A 27782-nucleotide genomic window follows, 5' to 3' on the forward strand; every position below is an offset into this window, starting at 1 on the left:
TTATTTAAGTTTTCTTTGTCTTGTATTAATGTTTTATGATTTACCTCATACGTCTCTCACACATTGTCTAGTTGATTTATTCCTTGGTGCTTTTGTTGGTGATATTATTGATATCATAAATAATATCTTTATTTTTTCTCTTAATTGCTCCTGTATAGGAATATAACTACTAGAGAATTACTTTCTGATGGTAGTCTGATGAATATAAACCTTTGCCTAAAATCCTTCTGTGATTTCCTTATCTTATGCAGGGCAGGGTTCAGTCATCTTAGCATAATGATCTTAGCAATAATCTTTCATGATGAGGATTATTTCTGACTCTTTACCATGCCTCACCCATAACTTCATGTTTTGAGACCTGTGTTTCAGCTGTAAGGAGCTAGTTGTAATTCTTTGAATATAGCTTAAAATATAAGCTTTATTGGAATATAATTTATATATAATTGAATTTAATTTAAAATGTATGATTTAATGAAGTTTAGTATATTTTAGTATATAGATCTTTCTCAGCTTCAGTTCAGTCAGTTCAGTTGCTCAGTCGTGTCCGACTCTTTGTGACCCCATGAATTGCAGCATGCCAGGCCTCCCTGTCCATCACCATCTCCCGGAGTTCACTCAGACTCACATTCATCGAGTCCATGATGCCATCCAGCCATCTCGTCCTCTGTTGTCCCCTTCTCCTCCTGCCCCCAATCCTTCCCAGCATCAGAGTCTTTTCCAGTGAGTCAACTCTTCGCATGAGGTGGCCAAAGTACTGGAGTTTCAGCTTTAGCATCATTCCTTCCGAAGAAATCCCAGGGCTGATCTCCTTCAGAATGGACTGGTTGGATCTTCTTGCAGTCCAAGGGACTCTCAAGAGTCTTCTTCAACACCACACTTCAAAAGCATCAATTCTTCGGCGCTCAACCTTCTTCACAGTCCAACTCTCACATCCATACATGACCACAGGAAAAACCATAGCCTTGACTAGATGGATCTTAGTCAGCAAAGTAATGTCTCTGCTTTTGAATATGCTATCTGGGTTGGTCATAACTTTTCTTCCAAGGAGTAAGCGTCTTTTAAGTTCATGGCTGTAGTCACCAGCTGCAGTGATTTTGGAGCTATGTCCCAGTAAACCTATTATATGTTGAAAATACAAATTGAAAGTATTTTAATTCACCTAACCTATCAAACATCATAACTTAGCCTGCCTTACGTTGAACATCCTCAAAATACTTATATTTGCCCACTTAGAGTTGGGCAGAATCATCTGACACATTACGTGTTTTGTAGTAAAGTATTGACTCTCGTGTAATTTACTGAATGCCTGTAAGTGTTTCGGTTGTTACTGTTGTGATCATTGGGCTGACTGGGAGCTGGGACTCACTGCTGTTGTCCTGCATTACAAAAGAATGTCCTACTCTATAACCCTACCTCAGGAAAATATCAAAGTTTGAAATGTGAAATATGTTTCCTACTGAAAGTCTATTGGTTTTGCACCATCATAAATAAAGTCATAAGTTGAAACATAGTAAGTCAGGGACTGTCTGTATATGTAGTGTATTTGGATCACCACAACTGTTAATTCTAGACTGTTTTCATCAACCCCAGAGAAGCCCTGTACTCATTGTCAGTCACTTCCCATTTTTCCTTCCTGGTTCCAAACCCTTGCAGTGAGCATTCTGTTTCTTTTCTTTATGGATTTGCCTGTTCTGGGCATTTCATGTAAATGGGGTCATATGTAGCCTTTATGTCTGACTTCTTTCACTTAGCATATTTTCAAATTTCATTCATGTCTTAGCATGTATCCTATGTCATTCATTTTTATGGCTGAATCATTACATTCTTTGGGTAATACTACATTTTATTTGTATATCAGTTGATGGACATACATGTTGTTTCCACTTTTTGGCTGTCATCAGTAATGCTGTTACGAACATTTGTGTACAAGTTTTTGTACACAAAACTTGTGTAAATTTTATCAGGTGAAGGATTTGTAAGTATCAACTTGTGTGAATGTATATTTTCAGTTCTTCAGGGTATATTTTTAGGAATAGAGTTACTGGATTGTATGGTAACTCCATGTTTATCTTCTTGGGGAACTGCCAGAGTTTTCCAGAGTGACTGTATTCTCTTGAAATTTATGAAGGTTTCTAGTTTTTCTGTGTTTTCACCAGTGCATTGTCTTTTTGATTAAAGCCATCCTAGAGGGTGTGGAGAGGTATCTCATTATGGATTTGATTTGTATTTCCTTAATTACTCATGATCCTGGGCAACTTTTCCTGTGCTTATTAGTCATTTATATATCTTCATTTGGGCTTCTCTGATGGCTCAGCTGATAAAGAATCCACCTGCAATGCAGGAGACTTGGGTTCGATCCCTGGGTTGGGAAGATCCCCTGGAGAAGGGATCTTCTACAGGGAGAACGGCTACCCACTCCTATATTATGGCCTGGAGAATTCCATGGGCTGTATAGTCCATGGGGTTGCATAGAGTCAGACATGACTAAGTAACTTTCACTTTGGGAAATTGCTATTAAAATCTTTTGCTCTTTAATTGAATTATTAGTCTTTTATTGTTCAATGGTAAGAGTTCTTCATAGATTCTAGATACTAGATTTTTATCAGGTGAAGGATTTGTAAGTATCTTCTCCCTTTCTTTGGATTATCTTTCACATTTTTGAGAGTTTCAAATTGAATATTTTATTAACAGCACAGTTGTCTTTTTCACCTTAATAGTGTTCTTTGAAGCATAAATGTTTAACATTTGATAAATTTCCAATTTTTTCCCCCTTTGGTTGACTGTATTTTGGTGTCATGTTAACACTGTTGCTTAGTCCAAGGTCATGATGACATACACCTGTATTTTCTTCTTTTATTTTATTATTATTTTTTTAAATGAAGTGACTTTATTTATTATTTAGTAATTTTTTGACCACACTGTGCAGCATGTTCTCCAGCTAGGGATCAGACCACACCCCCTGAGTTAGAAGGTGGAGTCTTAGTCACTGGACTGCCAGGGAATTTCTTCTTCTGTGTTTTATAATTTTTGCTCTGAAGTTTAGGTCTTTCATCCATTTTGAGTTAACTTTATGTGGGGTGAGGTGGAAGTCCCACTTCATTCATTTACACGTGACGATTCAGTTGTCCTAGCACCATTTATCGAAAAGACTTTTCTCATTCTGTTGTCATTCTTACTGGATATCAATTGACCATAAATGTATGGGCTTATTTTTGAGCTCTCAGTTCTCTTCCATTGATCTATATATGTCTGTCCTTCTGCCACTAACACACTGTTTTGATTGTTGTAGCTTGGTAGATAGTTTTAAATTTTTTTATTCTTTAAAACTTTTTTTTGGCTATGCTGGGTCTTCATTGTGTGTGGGCTTTCTCCACTTGCCATGAGCAGCGGCTACTCTTCCTTGCAGTGTATTGTGCAGGCTCCTCATTATGGTGGCTTCTCTTGTTGCAGAGCACGACTGGAGGTGTGAGGGCTTCAGTGGTGTGTCTCACAGGCTCTAGAGGGCAGGCTCAGTAGCTGTGGCACGTGGGGTTAGTTGCCCAACCACATGTGGAATCTTCCTGTAACAGGGATTGAATCTGTGTCCCTTGCATTGGCAGGCAGATTCCCAACAACTCTACCACCAGAGAAGTCCAGTAGTTGGAAAGTGTGAGTGAGTCCTTCAACTTTTTTGTTTTTGAGACTGTTTTTAAGTCCCTTGAGTTTCCATATGAATTTTAAGGTCAACTTGTCTAGTTCTGGAAAAAAAAAGGAGAGGGGACTTGATAGGGATATTGGGAGTTTGTTTTTTCTTTTTTAATAGGAATTTTGGTTGTACTTGGGGATTATTACAGTTTTAAGAGTTCATTCTTCTAGTCCATGAATGAGGGATGCCTTGACACTTATTTAGATCTTTAATTTCTTTCAGTGATGTTCTGTACTCTTCAGTATACAAATCCTTCATCTCTTAAATTTACTTTTTTTTTTTTTTAAAGATTATTGCCACTGTTGTCAGTGGAATTGTTTTCTTAATTTCTCAGATTGTTCATTGCTACTGTATAGAAATACAGTTCATTTTTACAATAATGATTGGGTATCATGTAACCTGCTTAACGTGTTTATTAGCTCTTTTTGTGTGGGTGTTTCAGGATTTTCTATGTACCAGATTATGTTATTTACAAATAGATAATTTCACTTTTAAATTTGAATGATCTTTCATTTATTTTTCTTACTTAAATTACCCTGGCTAGAGTCAGCACCATATTGAATAGAAGTGGAAAGAACAAACGTACTTGTCTTGTTCCTGATTGCGCAGGGAACGTTTTCATCTTTCACTATTGAGTGGATTTTTCACATGGTTTTCTTTTTTTATTGAGATGATCATGTGCTTTTTGTTTATTTTACTAACATGTTTTATTATGTGATTTTTATATGTTGATCCAGCCTTCTGCACTCCTGCCCACTTGGTCATGATGTATAATCCTTTACATTCCTGGATTTGGTTTGCTATTGTTTTGTTGAGGATTTTCACATTTGTATTCATCAGGGACATTGGCTTGTAATTTCTTGTGACATGTTTGGTTTAATAGAATGCATTAAAAAGTGTTTCCTTCTCTTGGAATTTGTGAAGGATTGGTGTAATTCATCTTTAAACATTTGACACAATTCACTAGTGAAGTCATTTGGACATGGGCTTTTCTCGGTTGGATGTTTTTTGATTACTAATGCAGTTATCTTTGGGAGCTTCCCAGGTGGTGTGGTGGTAAAAAATCCATCTACCAATCAATGTAGGAGACCCAAGAGGCTGGGGTTTGATCCCTGGGTCAGGAAGATCCACTGGAGGAGGAAATGGCAGTCCACTCCAGTATTCTTGCCTGGAAAATCCCATGGATGGAGGGACCTGGCAGGATACAGTCCGTGGGGTTACAAAGAGTCAGACATGACTTACTGACTGAGAATGGACGTGGATGGATGGCAGTATCTTTATTTGCTACAGTTATTATTATTTTTTAAATTTATGTTTTGTTGTGCTGGGTCTTCGTTTCTATGTGTGGGCTTTCTCCTGTTGTAGTGAGCAGAGCTACTCTTCGTTGCAGTGTGGGGGCTTCTCATTGCAGTGACTTACCTTGTTGCAGAGCACAGACTTTAGGCACGTGGGCTTCAGTAATCGTAGTTACCGTCCAACTTTTTCATCTGTACATGACTTTTGGATAAACTATAGCTTTGACTATTTGGACTTTTGTCAGCAAAGTGATGTCTTTGCTTTTTGATAGGCTGTCTAGGTTTGTCATAACTTTTCATATGGGCCATAATTTCCTGTTTCTTTCCATGCTGATAAATTTTTGTTGAAAAATACATGTTTTAAATGACATATGTGGCAATTCTGGAAATCAGATTCCTCTACTCCGTAGGATTTACTGTTTTTTTTTTTTCATTTAGTGACTTTTCTTCAGTAATTGTATAAAGCCTGAATTTTTTTTTCTTTAATGAGAAAAAGACTGGTCTTTGCTCTGTTAGTAAATAGTCAGATAATGATAGAACAGATATTTCCTTAAACACCTGGAATCCGTAAGTCTTCCAGCTTTTGCCAAAGGACTTTATGTATGTGTTGGCATAAATTCGGTTCTCTCATGCAATTTACAACTCTACTTTACTTTAGCCTGGTCTTCCTTCTTCTATAGAACCTCAGTGTTCTATAGAATGCTAGGGCTAGTTGAGGATAATAAGGGTTGAGAGGCTAGGGCCTTCTCAATTCTGCCCTGGGTGTGCTATTTTACTCTGTATATGTGTGTGGCCTTCTCAGTTCTCATGAATGTGTAATAGCTTTTCAAAGCCCTCTGTAGACATCTCATTTCCAATTTTTCTATGTAAATATTTTTGGTCAACTTCTTATTATCCTAACTTGTTTCACTGCCAGAGATGGCTGCAATGTTATACAATTGCTGTTGATTGTTTTAAACAACCTCTCTAGTTATAGAACTAGAATGAGTCAGGTTAAATAAAAACAAACCCTGAGAATGGAGCTTTTCCAGAGAGCTACCTGACAGATCTGATAGTGAGGAGTCTTGGGCTTTTTGGTAGCTTTAAGCCTGTTTTATTTCTTCCATTGTCTTCAAGGGTGCAGGCCAGTAGTTTTTGCATTTACTGTAGTTGTGAGCTTTATCTTTTCAAGACTGCTGTGGAGCTGGGAGAGAATAATGAGAATAGGATAAGTTGTCACAAAGCTCACTCTTTTTACTGAGATTGTCATTTTTCTTGAATAAAAACTCCTTGAATTGTTGCAAGTCTTTGTGTAATTTCCTAAGTTGTGAAAATATAGGTGTTGACAATTTTTGCCAGTGTTCTTACTGCTTTTATGGAGGTATAGCTTTTTGAAGGTTCTTAACTTTCTATTTTGGAATTGTCCCACTTGTTTTTTGTACTTGTTTTTGGGGGAACTACTACACATCTTCAATATTCAGCTCATACGTTACTTCTTTCTTCTGCTTAGTTGCTTCAGTCGTGTCCAACTCTTTGTGACCCCATGGACTGTTGTCTACTTGGCTCCTCTGTCCATGGAATTCTCCAGGCAAGAATACTGGAGTGGGTTGCCATGCCCTTCTCCAGGGGATTTTCCCGACCCAAAGACCAAACCTTGTTCTCTTAGGTCTCCTGCATTGCAGGCGGATTCTTTACCACTTAGCCGCCAGGGAAGCCCTATTACTTCTTCAGTTGCAGCTATTCTGATTTTTCTCCATATACTACAACTTTATTGGTTTCCATATGCTTTGAACATAGTGTTTTTATCCCACTTGTTACAATAGTTTGTTTATCTGTATTTCTTACAAACTTGTGGGGTATTTAGACTACTTTTTATCTCATATTCTTGAGAGTTAAAGTATCCCTGGAGATTATCTGTAACTGTTAACATAATTTTATAAATGATAGAGGCCTAGAAGGGTAAGAGAGTAAATATTTAACTAAGTATGTTTCTAAAACCCACTTCTGCTATTTGTGCAGTATATAACCATTATGCACTTAACTATTAATATTATATAGGATTATGTAATATAATGTTATGCATTGCTAGATATTTGTAGGTGAAAACAAGTCTATCTTATTAGAATTTCATATATACATGTGAAATAAGATTGAGATGACAAATATAAGGCTAGTTAATTTTAAACATAATAGCTTCTTTCTTTCTGAATTTCATAAAAATAGTTTAGAAATTAGTATATATGTATGTATAAGTAATGAGTTTGATCTTTTTGATGAAAATTACAAATAAATGAGTATTTTCATGAAGTAATCTCTTTTTTGTCCATTGAGAAGTAATTTTCTTTTAACATGTTTCTGAAGTCATTAAAAATTTTAGGACCATTTTATAAAATACACAGATTAATTTTTTGACCTTTCATGTACTGGCTTCCACATACTGTTTTTTCTTTCCATCTCAAAATATTGAAACCTATCAAAAGCTTTTATGTAATTTAGTTGACTTGGTTAGGGGCAGGTTTTAACTATTTTTGAAATTATGTTGTGTCTCAAAAAGTGGGGAATTTCCCATATTGTAGTTATCAAAAAAAATTTATGATGAGTCTGTGAAGTCTTTTTCAAACTGTATTTGAGAACTGTGTTACATTTTTAGCGATGTGGAAAAAATCAGTGTTAGTAACTTTGGTGACAATATTCATATTTTGAGTCTGGGTATATAGTGTCTATACCTGCAAAATATAATTTCTTTTGTTTAGTATAAGCTGGATCCTAAAGTGGTATTAAGTATTGCAGGGAACTATCTATTATGGTAGGCTTCTGTTGTGGCTCAGCTGGTAAAGAATCCACCTGCAATGCGGGAGACCTGGGTTTGATCTCTGGGTTGAAGATATCCCCTGGAGAAGGGAAAGGCTACCCACTCCAGTATTCTGGCCTGGAGAATCCCATGGACTGTATAGTCCCTAGGGTTGCAAACAGTTGGAAACAACTGAGCGACTTTCATTCACATCATATGGTATTAACCCACTTTATCTTGCTGTTACTTAACACCCCAAATGCAGGAGTATCACAGTGCTAAATCATTGATTTTTGTTTGTAAGCTTCTGCTTTGGAAACATTTTATATCGTTCTTAGTTAATGAGAAATGCATGATCTTTGCATTCTATAGAAATAACCTTATAGATGAGGGCTAGCTTCTAAAGCTTGATCCTACTGCTCATGTACTTGATGCCTGTGTAGGACTCTCTTAATTACAAACAAAAGTTTGCAGTTAAATACATCTCAACTTAGTGAACTAAAAAAAGGAATTTTATTCTTGGAAAGACAAGAGACTGTCCTGAAAGCAGCTGTACCTGAAGTCAATTGAGCTTGCTTTGTATATGTAGTAATCCTTTGGTACCCACAGGAGATTGGTTCCAGGACCACTTGGGGTCACCAAAATCTGAGGATCCTCAAGTCCCTTAGATAAAATGGGATTGCATTTGCATGTAACCTATGTATATCTTGTAGTCTTAAAATCATCTCTAGATTACTTACAATACTTATAATACATTATAAATGCTGTGGGAATAGTTGTCAGCATGTGGCAAATTCAACTTTTGCCTTTGGGAACTTTATGGAATTTTTTTGGGGGGTGGGATGTTTCAATCTTGGTTGGTTGAATCTGCAAATGTGGAAGCTGTGGATATGGAGGGCCTGGTGTAGTCTATTATAATGTTTAAAATTATAATAGTGTTATTACAACATCTTTAATGCTCCCACAAACTGTTGTCCTATATGACATTATTTGCATATTTATTTGCATGTTGCTTGAAATACAGGTTTGTGCTTTTTCACTAATAATTTTTTTATGGTAGAATTCTATGAATAAAAGCATGAGAAGAAGAATATGAATATTTTTAAGGCTCTTAATACATGATATGTAATCTTAAAGTATGGTTATGATGGAAATATTTTACTAATTTCCACATCCACCAAGAGCATATAAAAGATTATTGATTTTAGAGCATCCTTGATGACAAGTTTAATGAGGCTTTACTTTTTAATAATCCTTTTTGTGTATGGGAAATTTTTTTGGGATGCAGGAATACAACTATCCTCTTGTCTATAGCTAATAATAGATTGATTAAAAACTAAGGTATAAATAAGGATAGCTCTTAAATATATCTCTTTCCCTTTGTTACTTTCTCTGGAGTTTATACTTGGAAATCAAATTGCCAATTCCACATCCCAACTGAATGTCCAACAGGCATCTCTAACTTTACATGTCCCAGACTGAGAACTTACTCTACCCCAAACCTTCCCTGTTGTCTGTTAAGAACTGTTAAGATTTTGAGATTTACCTTACTTGTAAGTTGGAACTTCCCTGGTGGCTCAGTGGTAAAGAACTCACCTCCCAATGCAGGAGATGCAGATTCAGTCCTTGGGGTGGGAAGATCCCCTGGAGAAGGAAATGGCAACCCACTCCAGTATTCTTGCCTGGGAAATCTCATGGACAGAGCCTGGTAGGCTACAGTCTGTGGGATTGCAACAAGTTGAACATGACTTACTGACTAAACAACCAGTTAAGTTAGCCTGCTATAGTTTCATAGATTCCGACAGAAAACATGAGAGAAAGGATTTTGTTACTGCAGTATCTGTATCCAGAATACCAGGGTTTGTTCCACTTTCTAGAGCCTCAGTTCCCATAGGGCAATGTGAAAGGGCCAGGTGATGCCTGTGCATATAGTGGGATTATACTGAGTTGGCAAAGGTTCAAAACCCAAATGAACTTTTTGGCTAACTCAGTTTTACAGGAGAGGAACACCGACTTTAGGGAACCAGCTGTTTTTATAATGGTTATTATATTTGCTCCAGGAGAGTTGGGGGCCAGGTATTATCATTATTATGCTAGGCAGTAAACAAACCTTCCCTTTGCTCCAAAGGAGGTACAGGGGCTCTTGTCTTTCTGAGGCTGTTCATTACGTAGACAGTCTTGAAAAGATCGTCCAGAGCAAAGACAGTCAGTGCCTCTGCCTGCAAATAGGCAGAAATGTGAGAGATGCGTGTTCAATTGTTTTCCAGCACAGTCTTCTCCATCTCAGCGGTGACTTCATCCTTCCAACTTCTCAGTCCAAAAACCTTGAAGTCATTTTTAGCTCCTATTTTTCTCACATCCAGGGTTGTCAAGAACTCCTGTCAGCTCTATCTTAAAATTGTATCTAGATTTCTTTTTTTCTCCTCATTTCTCAGTAGTCCCACTGCCCTGCTCAAAACCACTGTTATCTTTCAGCAGAATTAGTGTAGTAGTTACCAGCCGGCTTCCCTACCTCCAGTGTTGCCTGTCTCATTCTGTTTCCACAGATAGCTGGAGCGGCCATGTTGAAATACGATCCAGGTAAGTCACTCCTGCTCCCTGGCTTCCCATTTTACTTAGAGCAAAAGGCAACGTCTTGACCCTCATCCATACCCAAGAGCCTGTGTTCCCTTTTAACCCTTTGACCTTTTTTTTGTTACACTTGCCTTTGCTCAATTCTGCTGCAGAATTTCTGGTCCCTTTGTTGTTGTTTTCGGTTTCTGAGTTGTTTTCGACTCTGCAACTCCATGAACTGCAGCACACCAGGCTTCCTTCTCTTTCACTGTCTCCCGGAGTTTGCTCAGAATCATGTCCACTGATTTCAGTAACGCCATCCAACCATCTCATCCTCTGCCTCCCACTTCTCTTTGCCTTCAGTCTTTCCCAGCATCAGGGTCTTTTCCAGTGAGTTATAGCTCTTTGCATCAGGTGGCCAAAGTGTTGGAGCTTCAGCTTCAGCATCAGTCCTTCCAATGAATATTCTGGGTTGATTTCCTTTAGGATTGATTAGTTTGATCTCCTTGCTGTGCTAGGGACTCTCAAGAGTCTTCTCTAACACCATGGTTTGGAAACATCAATTTTTTTCGGTGCTCAACCTTCTGGATGGTCTAGCTCTCAGATTTGTACATGACTACTTGAAAACTATGGCTTTCACTATATGGACCTTTGTCAGCAAAGTGATGGCTCTGCTTTTTAATATGCCATCTAGGTTTGTCATAGCTTTTCTTCCAAGGAGCAAGCGTCTTTGAATTTCATAACTGCAGTCACCATCCACAGTAATTTTGGAGTCCAAGAAAAGAATGTCTGTCACTTTCTCCACTTTTCCCTATGTATTTGACATGAAGTGATAGGACCAGGTGCCAAGAGCCTGTATGATCTGGTGGTCTTTTAACCCTTTGACTTCTTTTTTCTGTTACGCTGCCCTTTGTCCATTCTGCTCTAGGCTTTCTGGTCCCTTTGCTACTTTTCAAACGTATCAGTAGGCTTCTTCCTTAGGGCTTATGCATACCTTCTTTTATCTCCCTGGAATGAACTTGCCCTGTTATCTCTTTGGCTCATTCCCTCACTTCCCATCTTTATTCAAAGTCACGCCAGGCTTCTCTAGGCATCCAGCATCTAGATTAAGCATTTCAACCTCATCCCTCCCTCTGCCCAACACAGATTTACAGTCTACCATCCGTCTCAACTTTAATTTTTTCTCTCCTCAGAATGTGTCATCTTTTATATGACATATATTTTACTTGTATATCTTGTTTCAACCTCTCTAGGACATAAGCTCACAAAGGGTACAGGGGTTTCTCTGAATTACTTATAGTTTTGTTTCTAGCACATAAAACAGTGCTTGGCACCTTGTGAGCAATTAATATATATTGTCCAATGAATGAATGATTTACATGGTAAAGAAGTGAAATTCTGTCTTCTAAATTTGTAGTGTATATTAAAAGTCCAGTCAATATCCAATCAAAATGATGAATCAGTGGTTAATTACTTATTATTCACAGAAGATCAGTGTAGTAATTGTAATTTGTCAGTTAAACTGTTTGCAGCAGAACCAGTTTATTAATGTTAAGTCATTCAATCAGTAAATATTTGAGTGCCAGGCAAGGTGGTAGGCATTGATGATACTGGGATAAGTGAGGTGTATGTAGTTTCTTCCTTATAGAGCTTATGAAGGGAGAGGCACTAAGTATAACAGGTATAATTACTGTGAAAGGCAGAGGAACCAGAGATCAAATTGCCAACATCCGCTGGATCGTGGAAAAAGCAAGAGAGTTCCAGAAACACATCTATTTCTGCTTTATTGACTATGCCAAAGCCTTTGACTGTGTGGATCACAATAAACTGTGGAAAATTCTGAAAGAGATGGGAATAACAGACCACCTAACCTGCCTCTTGAGAAATCTATATGCAGGTTAGGAAGCAACAGTTAGAACTAGACATGGAACAACAGACTGGTTCCAAATAGGAAAAGGAGTACATCAAGGCTGTATATTGTCACCCTGCTTATTTAACTTCTATGCAGAGTACATCATGAGAAACGCTGGACTGGAAGAAACACAAGCTGGAATCAAGATTGCCGGGAGAAATATCAATCACCTCAGATATACAGATGACCACCCTTATGGCAGAAAGTGAAGAGGAACTCAAAAGCCTCTTGATGAAAATGAAAGAGGAGAGCGAAAAAGTTGGCTTAAAGCTCAACATTCAGAAAACGAAGATCATGGCATCCAGTCCCATCACTTCATGGGAAATGGATGGGGAAACAGTGGAAACAGTGTCAAACTTTATATTTTTGGGCTCCAAAATCACTGCAGATGGTGGTTGCAGCCATGAAATTAAAAGACACTCCTTGGAAGAAAAGTTATGACCAACCTAGAAAGCATATTCAAAAGCAGAGACATTACTTTGCTGACTAAGGTCTGTCTAGTCAAGGCTATGGTTTTCCCTGTGGTCATGTATGGATGTGAGAGTTGGACTATGAAGAAGGCTGAGCGCCGAAGAATTGATGCTTTTGAACTGTGGTGCTAGAGTAGACTCTTGAGAGTCCCTTCGACTGCAAGGAGATCCAACCAGTCCATTCTGAAGGAGATCAGCCCTGGGATTTCTTTGGAAGGAATGATGCTAAAGCTGAAACTCCAGTACTTTAGCCACCTCATGCGAAAAGTTGACTCATTGGAAAAGACTCTGATGCTGGGAGAGATTGGGGGCAGGAGGAGAAGGGGACGACCGAGGATGAGATGGCTGTGTGGCATCATGGACTCGATGGACGTGAGTCTGAGTGAACTCCGGGAGATGGTGATGGACAGGGAGGCCTGGTGTGCTGCGATTCATGGGGTCGCAAAGAGTCGGACACGACTGAGCGACTGAACTGTGATGGGTAAGTTTTTAAAAGTTCAGTGTTGCAGGGGTTGCAAACTCAGATGCCTACACAAGCCAGGCGCTTAATGTTAAAGAGCAAGGTGGGCCAGTACGTCATCGAAACTTCAAGAAGAGAGGGATCTGTGCTGAGCTGCAGAGCACATGCCCTGTATAAAGGAGTGGCAGTTGACTGACATCATATAGGAGTAAAAATCCTGTCTCCTCATTTCCACGTTTTTCAAGAAAAACAGAAAAATCAAGATTGTCATCTGAAATATACCAACCTTCTGAGGTACTATGCAGTCCAAAGCAATCCTGGTTTTGACCCGCAAGCCTCTTTGTAAGAAATATTGCTTATTAAGTAAGATATATCAAGAGGAAAACTCTGGGTATTAGGCGGGGAGGACATTGTTTCCTCTCAGTAACCCCAGTTTTCTCGTTCCTCCTAAATTGTAATTTTATTCCCTGATCCTACATAGACTTTTCTTCTGGAGTAACAAAGACAGGTGTGGATATAAAAACATCACAACGTGAGATTTATGAGAAAAACCCCTCTGGCTTCATCTTATCAGCGTTGTGTAATTGGACTAGGTGCTTACCTTCTTTCTCAGCGTTTAGCTTATTCCTCATCTGCAGAATGGGCATAAGTTAAATTGCTTCATAACGTTACGAGAACTAAATAAGATAGTGCACAGCTATGCATTGTAGACAGACCCTTTGCCGTCTGAGCCACCAGGGAAGTCCTTTCTGTGTAGTTAGGGCTGTGTGAATGCAGTGCTCTTGCTTTTTCTCTTTCCAACTCCCACCTCCTTTTTTCTCCAGCCAGTCAAATGTAACTGACTTATTCTTTCATTACCTTGTACCAGAAAGCACAAATGGATACGATAACTTTAGCATGAATTTAAGTTAGTAATTCTTTTTAGAGATATTTTCACTTTTAAAAATAAAACTTCTGGAGTCCTTGCTTTAACCTAGAGTAACGAAAGTCTGATGTATCACAGGCCAGTGGTCATTGGCTCAAATCCTGCAGCCAAATAAGTGCCTGTTCCACTTAACTTGAAGATAGTTTTCAAGTGACATTGTTTTCTTTGGCAGTGGTTGAAACCAGAAGTTGCTGACGGCTTAGTATTTTTTCTATCTTGTTGACTAGCATGCTGTCTGATGATACACACAATTCAGAAAAAGACCATGTGTAATTATATCCATTCCTCTCATCTCTCTTCATTCCCCCGGGAAACAAACTTGATAGAAGTAAACACTACTAAAGCCCAGTCTTTCATAAATATGAAGTGCTTGTGTGTATCAGGATATTGGAACCGTAGGTATCTAAGATACCATAAACATTTTCTGTGGCGAGAGACTTATGGTGCCTTTGGGGAAGTTGTGAGTCTGGCTAATCAGCAGCAGCATTGTTATTCTTGTAAAATAATAATTCTCAGTGGTGGTGGTGGGGTTGTTGGATGGCAAGGGAGAGAGGAATTACTTGGAGAAAAACATCCTGAGTCTCTTGTTCTTTTTCTTCCAAGTTTATTATGAAAGATTTCAAAATGTACAGAAAGTTTGAAGGAGTAGTACTGTGAATAACCATATGAAAATCATCTAGATTCAACTACTGACAACATTTTACCATTCCATTCTTTATACATTTTTTAAAAACATGGATAATTTTGAGTCAGGACTGTGCATTAGGAGAATTATTGTTCATTTTCTTAGGTGGAACAAAGGTATTATATAGGATAATGTATGCATTTTAAGAATGTATATGTGTTTAAATACTCATGAAATATTAATACTAAGAATAAAATGGCACGAGTTCACAACTCACTTTCAGGTAATTCACTGCTAGCCAAAAGCATGTTTTATGGTTTCTTTCAAAATAGAGTTAATTGAGGATTATGTATTTGATTATAATCCCATTTAAAATCTAGGATAACCCTACCCCCCTCATTAAAAAAACTTCAATTTTTTTAAACTTAAAAAAAAAAAATGGGTCACCCAGTTCTTCCAGTCTCCCACCCTTCATCTCTGGCAACTACCAGTTTATTCTGTCTGTGAGCTTAGTTTTTTTATATTTGTTTAAAAAATATTTTTAGATTCTACTTGGTAAGAGAGATCATATGGTATTTGACTTTCTCCGTCTGACTTACTTCGTTCAGCATAATGCCCTTGAGGTTCCTCCATGTTGTTACAGATGGCAAGATTTCCTTCTTTTTCATGGATGAGTACTATTCCTCTCTATGTTTGCGTGTGTGGCACAGGTTTTAAATCTATTCATCCATCACTGGCCAAGCTGTTTCCATATCTTGGCTATTGTGAATAGTGCTACAGTGGATATGGGAATACATGTAGTGTGGTGGTTTAGTCGCTAAGTTGTGTCCATCTATATCTTTTCAAATTAGTGTTTTTATTTACTGCCAATAAATACCCAGAAGTGGAATTGCTGGATTATACTGTAGTTCTGTTTTTAATCGTTTGAGGGACCTCCATACCATTTTTCATCGTGACTGCCCCCAGTTTTTATTCATACCAACAGTGCACAAGGGTTCCCTTTTATCTGCATTCTTTCCAGCATTTGCTACTTCTAGTCTTTTTGATAATAGATGTCCTAACAAGTGTGAGGTGATATCTCATGGTTTTGATTTGCATTTCCCTTGTGATTAATAATGTGAAGCATCTTTTCATGTACCTGTTGACCGTCTGTGTGTCTTCATTAGAAAAATGTTTATTCAAATCTTCTGCCCATTTTAAAATCAGATTTTTTAAGACTGAATTGTACAAATTCTTTATGTATTTTGGACATTGGCTTCTATCACATGATTTGCAAATATTTTCTCCTGTTCAGTATGTTGCCTTTTCATTTTGTTGATAGTTTCCTTTGCTGTGAGAACTTTTTAGTTTGATATAGCCCTACTTGTTTAGTTTTGCTTTTGTTGCCTTTGTTTTTGATGTCAAGTTCAAAAAATCATTGTCAAAAACTATGTCAAGGAGGTTACTGCCTGTGTTTTCTTCTAGAAGTTTTACGGTTTTAGGTCTTATGTTCAAGTCTTTAATCCATTTTGAGTTAATTATTGTATACGGTGTAAGAGAGTGGTTCAGTTTCATTCTTTTGCATGTGACTGTTCAATTTTCCCAACACCATTTATTAAAGAGACTTTTTCCCATTGTATATTCTTGTTTCTTTTGTCATAAATTAATTGACCATGCATGTATGGATTTATTTAGTTAATCTGGGCTCTCTATGCTGTTCCATTGCTTAATTTGTCTTTATGGCAATAACATACTGTTTTAATTACCATGCCTTTGAAATATAGTTTGGAATTAAGGAGTCTGATGCTTCCAGCTTTGCTCTTCTTTCTTGAGATTGCTTTGGCTCCATGGGAAACTTTTAGGTTCCATACAACTTTTAGAATTTTTGGTCCTATTTTTGTGAAAAACGCCACTGGAATTGATAGAGATTGCATTGAATCTGTAGATTGCTTTGAATAGTATGGAACTTTAAACTGTATTAATTCTTCCAGTCCATGAGTATGAAGTATCTTCCATCTGTTTGTGCCTTCTTCAGTTACTTTCATTAATGTCTTGCAGTTTTCAAGCTACAGACATTACACTTTCTTGGCTAAAATTTTTTCTAGGTATTTTATTCTTTTTTATGCAGTTGTGAATGGGGTTGTTCCCTTAATTTCTCTTCTGGTAATTCATTATTAGTGCATAGAAATGCAGCATATTTTTGTGTATTGATTTTGTATCCTGCAACTTTGCTGAATTCATTTATTCTAACAGTTTTTTAAATGAAGTCTTTATTAGGTTTTTTTAAAATATAAAATATCATATCATCTGTGAATAGTGACAGTTTTATGTTGAATAGGTGCGGTGAGAGTGGGCGTCCTTATCTGATTCCAGATCGTAGTGGAAGAGCTTTCAACTTTTCTTTGACTTTTGAAGTGAAGTGAAAGTCCCTCAGTTGTGTCTGATTCTTTGTGACCCCATGGACTATACAGTCCATGGAATTCCCCAGGCCAGAATACTGGAGTGGGTAGCCTTTCCCTTTTCCAGGGGATCTTCCCAACCCAGGAATTGAACCAGGGTCTCCTGCCTTGCAGGCAGATTCTTTATCAACTGAGCTATAAGTCATCCAATATTATTTTGTTACTGTCTGTTTCTCCTTTTAAGTCTGTTAATATTTGCTTCATATATTTAGGCTCTCCTATTTTGGGTGCAGAAATATTTACAAATGTTACACCTTCTTGTTGGATTGACCCCTTTATCATGTAGCACCCTTCATTGTCTCATATTACAGTCTTTGTTTTCAAGTTTGTTTTATCTAATGTAAGTGTAGCTACTCCAGCTTTCTTTTGGTTTTCATTTGCATGGAATATTTTTTTAATCCCTTCGCTTTGATTCTGGGTGTCCTTACATTTAATGTGAACCTTTAGTAGAGAGCATATAAGTTGGTCTTTAAAAAAATTTATTCAGCCACTCTGTGTCTTTGATTAGGGAATTTAGTTCATTTACGTTTCAGTTAAGTAGGTGCTTACTGCCATTTCGCTAATTTTTTTTTCATGTTTTTTGTTCTTTGTGCCTGTCTTCTCTTGTTTTCTTCTTTGATGGTTTTATGGTTTGATGATTTTCTTTAATGGTGTGCTTATATTTCTCTTTATATTTTCTGTCTGTATTTACTACAGGCATACCTTGTTTTATTGTGCTTTATTTTATTGCACTTCCCAGATACTGCCTTTTTTTTTTTTCCACAAATGGAAGTTTGGTAGCAACTTTGCATTGAGCAAGTCCATCAGGACCATTTTTTCTAACATCTTTTGCTTTCTTTGTGTCTCTGTGTCACGTTTTGGTAATTCTTTCAATATTTTAAACTTTTTCATCATTATATTTTCCTTGGTGATTTGTGATCAGTGACATTTGCTGTTATTAGTAAGACTCCCTGAAGGCTGAGATGGTAGTTAGTATATTTTTGCAATGAAGTATTTTTTTAATTAGTGTGCACATTTTTAAAAGACATGATGCTGCTGTACTATTAATAAACTATAGTAAACATAGCTTTTTATATAATGGGAATCCAAAAAATTTGTATGACTAGTTTTATTGAAGTATGCATTGTTCCAGTGGTCTGGAACTGAATGTGCAATATCTCCAAGATATGCCTATATAGGCTCTTTGCTTTGTGGTTACCAAGTCTTAACATATGACAACTTATATCTGCAGTAGTCTATTTAAAATTGAAAACACTGAAGTTTAATCCCATTGTGAAGCTCAACATTATTGCTCCTTCCCCTCCACATGTTATATTATTGATGCCACATTTTACATCTTTTTATCTTGTGTATCACTTAACTAATTATTGTAATCAGTTATTTTTCTTACTTTTTTCATTTAACCATCATACTAGTTTATAAATGGTTAAACCTTTACCTTTACTATGTATTATATTTCCAGTGAGACTTGTTCATTTATGTGTTCTTGTTGCTACTTAGTACCCTTTCTTTTCAGCTGAAAGAAGTCCGTTTAGCAAATTTCTTCTATGATCCATTTAGTGGTAATAAGCATGTTTAGTTTTTGCTTGTCTGGAAAACTCTTTATCTCTCTCATTTCCAAGTGATAACTTTGCCAGGTAGGGTATTATTGGTTAGAAGTTTTTTCTTTCAGCACTTTGCATATATCATGCCACTCCCTTTGGCTTGCAAAGTTTCTCCTGAAAAATCTGCTTATAATCTTATTGGAGGTTCTCTTGTACAACAAGTTGTTTTTCTCTTCATGCTTTTAATGTTCTCTCCTTGTCTTTAACTTCTGACATTTTAATTATAATGTGTCTTGATGTGGGTATCTTTGGGTTCCTTTTATTTGGAACTCTGGGCTTCCTGGATCTGCATGTCTGTTTTTTCCCTTAGGTTAAGGAAAATTCAGCTATTATCTCTTCAAATAAGATTTCTTCTCCTTTCTATCTCTCTTTTCCTTCTGGGAGCCCTATTTTGTGAATTTTTGTTCATTTGATGTTGTCCCATAGACCCCTTAAACTATCTCCACTGTTTTCCATTCTTTTTTCTTTTTGCTGCTGTGATTGGCTGAGTTCCACTGCCTTGTCTTAGAGTTGATTGAACTCTTTGTTCTATTTCATCCAATCTGCTGTTGAACCCCTCTAGTGTATTTTTCAGTTCAGTTATTGTATTCTTTAGGTCTGTGACTTCTGTTTGGTATTTTCTTATATTTTTAAAATCTCTGATGAAGTTCTCACAGTTCATCTATTCAGTTTGGTAAGCATCTTTATGATTATTGCTCTTTATCAGATAAGTTACTTATTTCTCTTTCATTAAGGGTTTTTGTTTTCCTGAGGTTTTATCTTGTTCTTTTATTTGGAACATATTCCTCTGTTTCTTCATTTTGCTTGTCTCTCTGTGTTGGTTTCTATACCATAGGTGAACAGCTGGTCAGTTTGGAAGGAGTGGCCCTGTGTAAGAGATGAACTTTGTGATTCAATCCTGCCTCAGCTTTTGGTTATCTTGTAAACATCTGTCCTTGTCCAAGTAGCCTGTTACATTTTTAATACCTACCAGTAGTTGTGGATGTGCTATGACTTGTCATTGTCCCAAAGGGCAGAATCTTAGTACCTGGCTGCAGGCTTCGTGGAAGTCACATCCTCAGACACCAGCTTTTAAAAGTATGCAGATATGTACAGGCTTATGAGACTAAAAGTATTAGCTCTGCTGGCCGCCAGAACCAGGTGATCTGGAGGTCTCCCCTGAGTAGCAGTGTCAGAAACTGGGACTCCAGATGAGGGTATAAGCTCTTCTCTGGGTGATACCAGTGAGCTGGAGCAGGGCAGAGGGAGAATGCCAAGATGGCATCCAAAGCCTGTGTTCCTTTGTAGGCCACCAAATGTGGATCAGACCTGAAGATTGACCCTTAGGGTGAAGCTCCAGAACAAGTAAAGAGGCCGCCTTCACAGAAAGTCTTGGGTGTGCCATTACCTACTAATGAAGAAAATGACCTTACTTTCAAATGGGCTTCCCTGATCGCTCAGTGGTAAAGAACCTGCCTGCCAGTGCAGCAGACATGAATTCAGTCCCTGGGTCAGGAAGATTCCCTGGAGAAGGCAATGGCAACTCACTCCAATATTCTTACCCAGAAGATCCCATGGACAGAGGAGTCTGACAGGCTACAGTCCATGGGGTAGCAAGTGAATTAGACACAACTTAGTGACTAAACAGTAACAGCAACAACAACTTTCAAATAGTTAACCAACAAAAATCATGTTTCATAGTTTCTTCTAAAACTAGTAATTAATCAAGAACTGTGTATTACATTTGATGGTGATGTGATTCTACTCCATTTTTGTACTCCACATATGGAATACTGTACAAGACAGCTAACCAGAGTCAGGATCCCAGACTTTGCCTTAGTGTCACTTTGTGTTATTTTCCATATTCTTTTAGCCCCTGTTATCTGTAAAGTGGAATTTAGGCCTTTAAGATTTACTAGGTTAAAGATATTTCACAGATGATGCTGTTTAATTCATTTTCCATCACATCAGGAAGCATGTACTGTCAATATTAATGCCAATATTAGCAACCCCCAAATTTCTTTTGTGAAAAGAAATGCTTTTCCTTTTGATGCTTTGACACCATGTGAATATCCTGTTTTTCATAAACCTTTCATGGATTTTGGCATACAACGATAATCCTTGCTGAATCAGTTTCATAATATGGTATTTCTCAGCTTTGATGCCTTCTCCCAATTCCATTGACAATCTCTGTCGCTTGGGGAATGAGTAGGGTCCATCAATGTGTTGGGCAAGAAAATGAGTTGAGGATCTCAGTTACAGGAAACAGATAATGGTATCTAATTTTATGTCACTTTTTCAAAGTTGGATTTTCAGGTCTTTGGAAAAAAAATACTGATTAGGAGCTGAGAGACATAATTAGCAAATTATGTCTGATGACTTGACTTCTTGGTAGTGATTGGAAAATTTTTATAGTTGTAATCAGGTTATGTCAAGTAAATTAGTGTATGTTAGATTTCAGTTCAGTTCAGTCACTAAGTTGTGTATGGCTCTTTGTCACCCTATGAACCACAGCACGCCAGGCCTCCCTGTCCATCACCAACTGCTGGAGTCTACCCAAACTCATGTCCATTGAGTTGGTGATGCCATCCAACCATCTCATCCTCTGTCATCCCATTCTCCTCCTGCCTTCAGTCTTTCTCAACATCAGGGTCTTTTCAAATGAGTCAGCTCTTTGCATCAGGTGGCCAAAGTATTGGAGTTTCAGCTTAACATCAATCCTTCCAATGAACACCCAGGACCGATTTCCCTTAGGATGGACTGGTTGGATCTCCTTGCATTCCAACGGACTCTCAAGAGTCTTCTGCAACACCACAGTTCAAAAGCATCAATTCTTCTGTGCACAACTCTCTTTATAGTCCCAACTCTCACATCTGTACATGACTACTGGAGAAACCATAGCCTTGACTAGACATACCTTTGTTGACAAAGTGATGTCTCTGCTTTTGAATATGCTGTCTAGGTTGGTCATAACTTACCTTCCAAGAAGTGAGCGTCTTTTAATTTCATGGCTGCAGTCACCATCTGCAGTGATTTTGGAGCCCAGAAAAATAAAGTCAGCCACTGTTGCCACTGTTTCCCCATCTGTCTGCCATGAAGTAATGGGACCGGATGCCATGATCTTTGATTTCTGAATGTTGAGCTTTAAGCCAACTTTTTCACTCTTCTCTTTCACTTTCATCAAGAGGCCGTTGGTTTTTCTTCACTTTCTGCCGAAAGGGTGGTGTCATCTGCGTATCTGAGGTTATTGATATTTCTCCTGGCAGTCTTGATTCCAGCTTGTGCTTCATCCAGCCCAGCATTTCTCATGATGTACTCTGCATAAAAGTTAAATAATGTTAGATGTTAGATTTAACAAGGGACTAAAAAATACCACCTTCCCTCGCCCCACCCAGAGCACTTAGTTAATTCAAAAGTGACTTAACAGTTATGTTCTAAACACATTAATTGCTTGTCCTCTGTCCATGGCAATTCTCCAGGCCAGAATACTGGAGTGGGTAGCTGTTCCCTTCTCCAGGGGATCTGCTCAACCAAGGGATCGAACCCAGATCTCCTGCATTGCAGGCGGGTCCTTTACCAGCTGAGCCACAAGGGAAGCGTTGTTCTAGAAGGACTATCAAACTGATGAAAGTGACATAAAATATTCTATGCCAAAATGAGTTTTGTAAATTTCAGGTGGAAATCTTTGTTTAAATGCAACAGAAGTAATTGTTCTTTAGAATACCTGTATATTTCAGATATTGATGCTTTCTGAGGTGCAGTGAACAGACAGTGGCATAAATAATGAGGACATTTGTTATCTAGCATGAGAGATCCCAAAGGCTTGTCTAATTCAGTAGCCTAACTATGTTAGTATTCTGGGTCATTTTTTCTCTCATTCTTTTTTCCATCATAGCCACATATGGTTGCCCTAGGTCTAAACATTACGTTCTTACACAACAAAATCCAAAAGCTGGAAGGAAGAGAAAGGCCTTCTTCGTAAAACTCTCTCCCCCGCCCCTCCCCCCCCCATCCCGGGATGGAAAATCTTTCCTGCAACCCTCAGCAGACTTTCCTATATGTCCCATTAGCATAGTCAGTCCTGAATCAGTTGCTGACAAGAGGAAATGAGGTTCTCGTTATCACCTTAATACAATGTCAGTTCACCCCCTAGAAGTGGATGAGGGACCCACCCATCTGAGCCTGTTGGTGTTTTGTATCTGATCATATCAGTGTTTTGTCATCATGGAGACGGGGAGGCCGATGGGTAGAAGATCAGTAGTATATGCCAGATATAGTGATATAGTTGTAATATTTTCCATATCCCATATAAGAAATATTCCCATTCAGATACTATTTTAATATTTTAACCTTTAAAAGAGAGGCGTGTAACCTGAGAAGCATATTATCCTATATGTGCTAGTTTGTGATTGGTATAGGAAGCCAATGTTTTGGCTGTAATTTAATATATTAGTTGCTTACTGTCCTTACTTTTGTGTTGTGTACAGTCACTTTATTTCCTTCTGAGATTAAGCTCCTCAGTGATGTTACATAATTTTAGCGGTAGTTTCAAATTCCTTATATTTAATTGGTACTTGTTCTCGTAGGTGGCTTCTCCACTGTTTTCCTGGTGCGGACTCATGGTGGACACCGTTACGCATTGAAGCGAATGTATGTCAATAACACGACAGACCTCAACATTTGTAAAAGGGAAATTACAATTATGGTAAGTGAGAGTAATTCCATTTGAAAAACTTGTGTTCTTTTTCCGTTTTGCAGCATAACATTAACCAGCTTTTAGGCAAGCTGCTTATTGGCTCACGCACATCTTGAAAACTTTTGGAGAGTACTCTTTAAAGCCACACTTAGGGCTAAATACAGCCAACTCCTGCCTCTCCTCCCTTGCTTATAGTGGTTCAACAGGGAGGCTTCTCTCCTGTTTTTTCTTTTCCTATTTAAAATACACTTTAATTATGGAATATTCTAAGAATAGAAAAATTGAGAGGACTAGTGAATACCACTTCACCCCCTACTCAACTTAAGAATTAAAAGCTTACAGATACAGTTGAAACCGTCTATGTATTCCTCTCCAATGTCATCTTTATACTGTTATCCTCATCCAGAAAGAAGCCCTTATCCTGAATTTGGTGCTTATCATCCCCATGGGTATTTAATAAAAGTTTGTGCTTGTTTTCACAGGCAAAAGTTAGTTTTGCTTTTCATTTTAAAAATCATGCTGTAGAATTGATTTTTTTGTGTAGGTGTGTACTCTAGTTATATGGTAAGGTATGCTTCAGTAAGGAAAAAATTTCTTCTTAAATATTAGGAAAAGTGAAAAATACTTTACTAGGCCATTAAAGAAAATTTCAGTAATTCAGTTAACTAGACTAACCAGTTCAAGAAAACTACAGAATAAAAGTTTCCTTCTTGTCTAGAATTGCTTATTGTCAGTGCTCTGGGTAGTTTCTTATTCTTGTTCCCCCTCCTTCTCTCTATTCTCCTCCTCTTCCTCCTCCTCATCCATTCTTTATCAAGTGCTAATATATATATTTAATGTTTTTGTTTTATTGTGTCAAAATTCACACAATATACACTTTATACTTAACATTTTAAAGTGCACAATTCAGTGGTATTGTATGCATTCAGTGTAGTGTACAGACTGCCCCTATTGTTCCAAAGCATTTCATCCCTCCAGAAGGAAACGCCTGCCCATGAAGCAGTAACTCCCATCCCACTCTTGTTCAGGGCCTGGCAACCACTCAGTCTATGTTATGTCTCTATGGATTTGTGTCTTGTGGATATTTTATATCCATGGAGTCATGTAGTATGTGACCTTTTGTGTCTGGCTTCTTTTCACTTAGTATATTTTTAAGATTCATCCACATTGTAGCACTTATTAGCACTTGATTCCTTGTTATGGCTGAATAATATTCCATAATATATGCTGTGCATATATATCAAAATTTGTTTGTTCATCTATAGATGGACTTTTAAAAAACCATTGTGATGGTCATTTGGGCTGTTTCTACTTTTTGGCTATTGTGAGTGTTGCTATATATATGTATATATATGTATTTGTTTGAGTATTTATTTTCAGTTCATTTGCTATATATCTAAGAGTGGAATTGCTGGGTCATACGATAATTCCATGTGTAACTTTTTAAGGAGCCATTAAACTGTTTTCTACAGCAGTTGAACCATTTTATAGTCACGCTAGCAGTGTAGGAGGGTTCTAGTTTTCTCACTTCCTTGTAAACGCTTGTTATTGTCAGACCTCCCCAACTGCTAAGAGGGAGATTTTCTTATTTTGGATTAACATTTCTATCAACACACACGTGGTCTGATCCTTTTTGTTTTAAGACAGGCGCTTTTATACAACATGACTTACCTGAATTCTGCTTTTATTGTCTCTATCCCTCAGCTAGACTAGAGTTGATTAGACTTTGAGACTTGAGTTTTTTTCAGGTAAGGCTGTTAGTCAAAGAGGGAAAAGATTTACTCTGAGATAACAGGAAACCTTAGACTGTTTTCTAGCTTGAGCACAGATACGTTACTATTATATTGTAATAGTTCCTTCAATAGAATTTAAGTTTGAGAGCTATAAAACATAGTCATCATCAATCTCAGTTAACAATCAGATCTTATGCTTTGAAAGAAGATAGTTTGGTGAGATGAGCAGTTTTTTTCTTTCAACTGTTTTTTGATGACTAATCCTCCATTATTTATGTTTATTTGTGAATTATTCACATGTTCAACTGCCATTAGCTAATATCTCAAATTATATTGCATAGTTAAAAGTAGATTTTTTTCTTTAATTATAGTGGATGTAATTTATTTTAAACAGTATTCTTGATAAGAGTTTTTAAATTTAAAGACAAAATGAATTTAGATCATTATTGTTTTTAACCTTATTGTATATTGATGATTGTTTTATACTAGGAGCAAAGTGTCAGATTTCCCATTTTCTTCTTATTTCCTTGTACTCGTTATGCTAGTACTATATTTAATCTATAGTTTCTTTATAGGAATCCTATTTAGCTACTTGTTTATTTTTTAGGTTATTTAGTTGAAAGTACATACATTCATAAATTCTTTTAACTAGGTGGATATAAATTGCAGTCTGTTGCAGAGAAAACAGACAAATGGGAGTATAGTTGTTAGTTTATGAACTAACAATTCATATTTTAAAATACCATATAAAATCTGGTATTTTATTCTTGAGTCCCAAAGTGCTATCTTGTGTATTCACTTTTGAAGAGTATTGTTTTGAATCAACAAAAGTGGTGTCTTTTTTCTCCACTGAATTTAAAAATGAATATTCGTTAACTTTCTATTAGAAAATGACAGTCATGTGTAACTAAACTTTCCATTGAAACTGCAGAAATTTTTTTAAACATGTCAGATTCCATACTTAAATTTTACTTTTTGAAATTCTTTAAATATATTAGTTTAAACTTCAAATCATTAACAGTAGATGTTTAAAATACATGTTTTCCAGTTTTTAAAATTTTGTTTATTTTTTGCAGAAAGAGCTATCTGGTCACAAAAATATCGTGGGTTATTTGGACTGTGCTGTAAATTCAGTTAGTGATAATGTATGGGAAGTGCTTATCCTAATGGAATATTGTCGAGGTAAGTATTTCTCTGCATTTGTTTTATGCCAAAAGAATTTGCTCATAAAATGGGTTATTAGGTGTCTTGGTTTCTCCCTGGGCAGCTGTTATCTAATTCTGGACACTCATTGTACCTCAGCTTTAATTATTTGTCTAATTAAGGAATGCTGTTGGAAAATAATTTATAATATTGTTGCTTTGGTGATATGAGCACATGTAAATGGACAATTAGAAAATGCCTTTGGGTTTAAAATAGGAAATCTAAGCAATCACATTTCCTGATCCCTGTACATTTCTTTTATAGTCTAACCAAGAAGAACATGCTGTGTCCATATTAGTATTATAGGATTTTTCCAGAATGCTACTATGTTATCCTTGGGCATATTGAATGTAATAAATTTAAAGGATACATTTTGATCTATAATTTTTATAAATTTATGTGGTCTTTTGTAAACATCAGAAGATAGAAAACTACTTTTTATTTGGATCTAATGTGTTATTTTCAAAGAAATATTTACTTGTAGAGTATACTTAAGAATTATAATCAAAGTCTTGATTTTTTTTTTTTAAACTTTAACATGTGTGAAGGGGTCAACTAGTCAATTACCTGCAAACTTGCCTTCTTCCCCCCATGCACACCTGGCCTCCTCCAGACTGTAACTGGCAGTTTGGGTTCTAGGAAGACCTGTTTTATATTTAGATTCTCTTAAAACAGTTATGATTGTTAACTATCATACCAGGAACTCTGGTCAGTTCCTGAAGTTTAGAGGAGGAGGAGGATGAGGATGGTGATGGTAAGTGAAAAGATTTAGTCTTACTTTACTCCAGTCTTGTAAGAAGGGAAGGACAGAGGAAAATGAAGTGAATCAGTATTATAATATCTGTTGTGATATATTTGTAACTTATATAAACAATTAGATATTTTTGTGATTGTTCTTCCTTATTTTTATCTTCTCTACTGTAAAGCATTATGATCCCTTGAAGGAGACAATACTGATTTTCCTTACTTTCCTGAATTCTAACATTTAAGGTGCTAATTCTTAGCTTGATTAGAGTTGACTAATAGCCCTTGACTATTTTTAAAAATAATTGAGCATAATCATAATCCTGAATGAGTTTAATTAAAATTGTCATTCAGAAGACATTTTAAAAGGGGAACCAAACGAGCTTCAGTTTTTAAGGAAGTGAATATTTGTTGGGGGGGGGCGGTGCCAGTGGTACAGTCTGTGGCAGATGAAATTTAATTATCTCGTAAAAAATAAAGTCGTATCTGCTGCTGCTAAGTCGCTTCAGTCGTGTCTGACTCTGTGTGACCCCAGAGACGGAATCCCACCAGGCTCCCCTGTCCCTGGGATTCTCCAGGCAAGAACACTGGAGTGGGTTGCCATTTCCTTCTCCAATGCATGAAAGTGAAAAATGAAAGGGAAGTCGCTCAGTCGTGTCTGACTGTTAGCGACCCCGTGGACTGCAGCCC

The 27782-nt window shown here is 37.1% G+C and overlaps 1 protein-coding gene across 2 annotated transcripts in view; it reads left to right on the forward strand.

The window, feature by feature from the left end:
• Nucleotides 1-27782, forward strand: part of BMP2K (BMP2 inducible kinase) — a 122284-nt gene that overhangs the window by 29160 nt on the left and 65342 nt on the right. For both annotated transcript variants that reach the window (XM_018049628.1, XM_018049629.1), the window contains exons 2-3: nt 23303-23421; nt 26222-26327. In XM_018049628.1, the coding sequence (XP_017905117.1) occupies nt 23303-23421; nt 26222-26327 (225 nt within the window). The remainder of the gene's footprint in view (nt 1-23302; nt 23422-26221; nt 26328-27782) is intronic.

Source organism: Capra hircus, chromosome 6 (genome assembly GCF_001704415.2).
Source record: "Capra hircus breed San Clemente chromosome 6, ASM170441v1, whole genome shotgun sequence".
Taxonomy (NCBI): Eukaryota; Metazoa; Chordata; class Mammalia; order Artiodactyla; family Bovidae; genus Capra; species Capra hircus.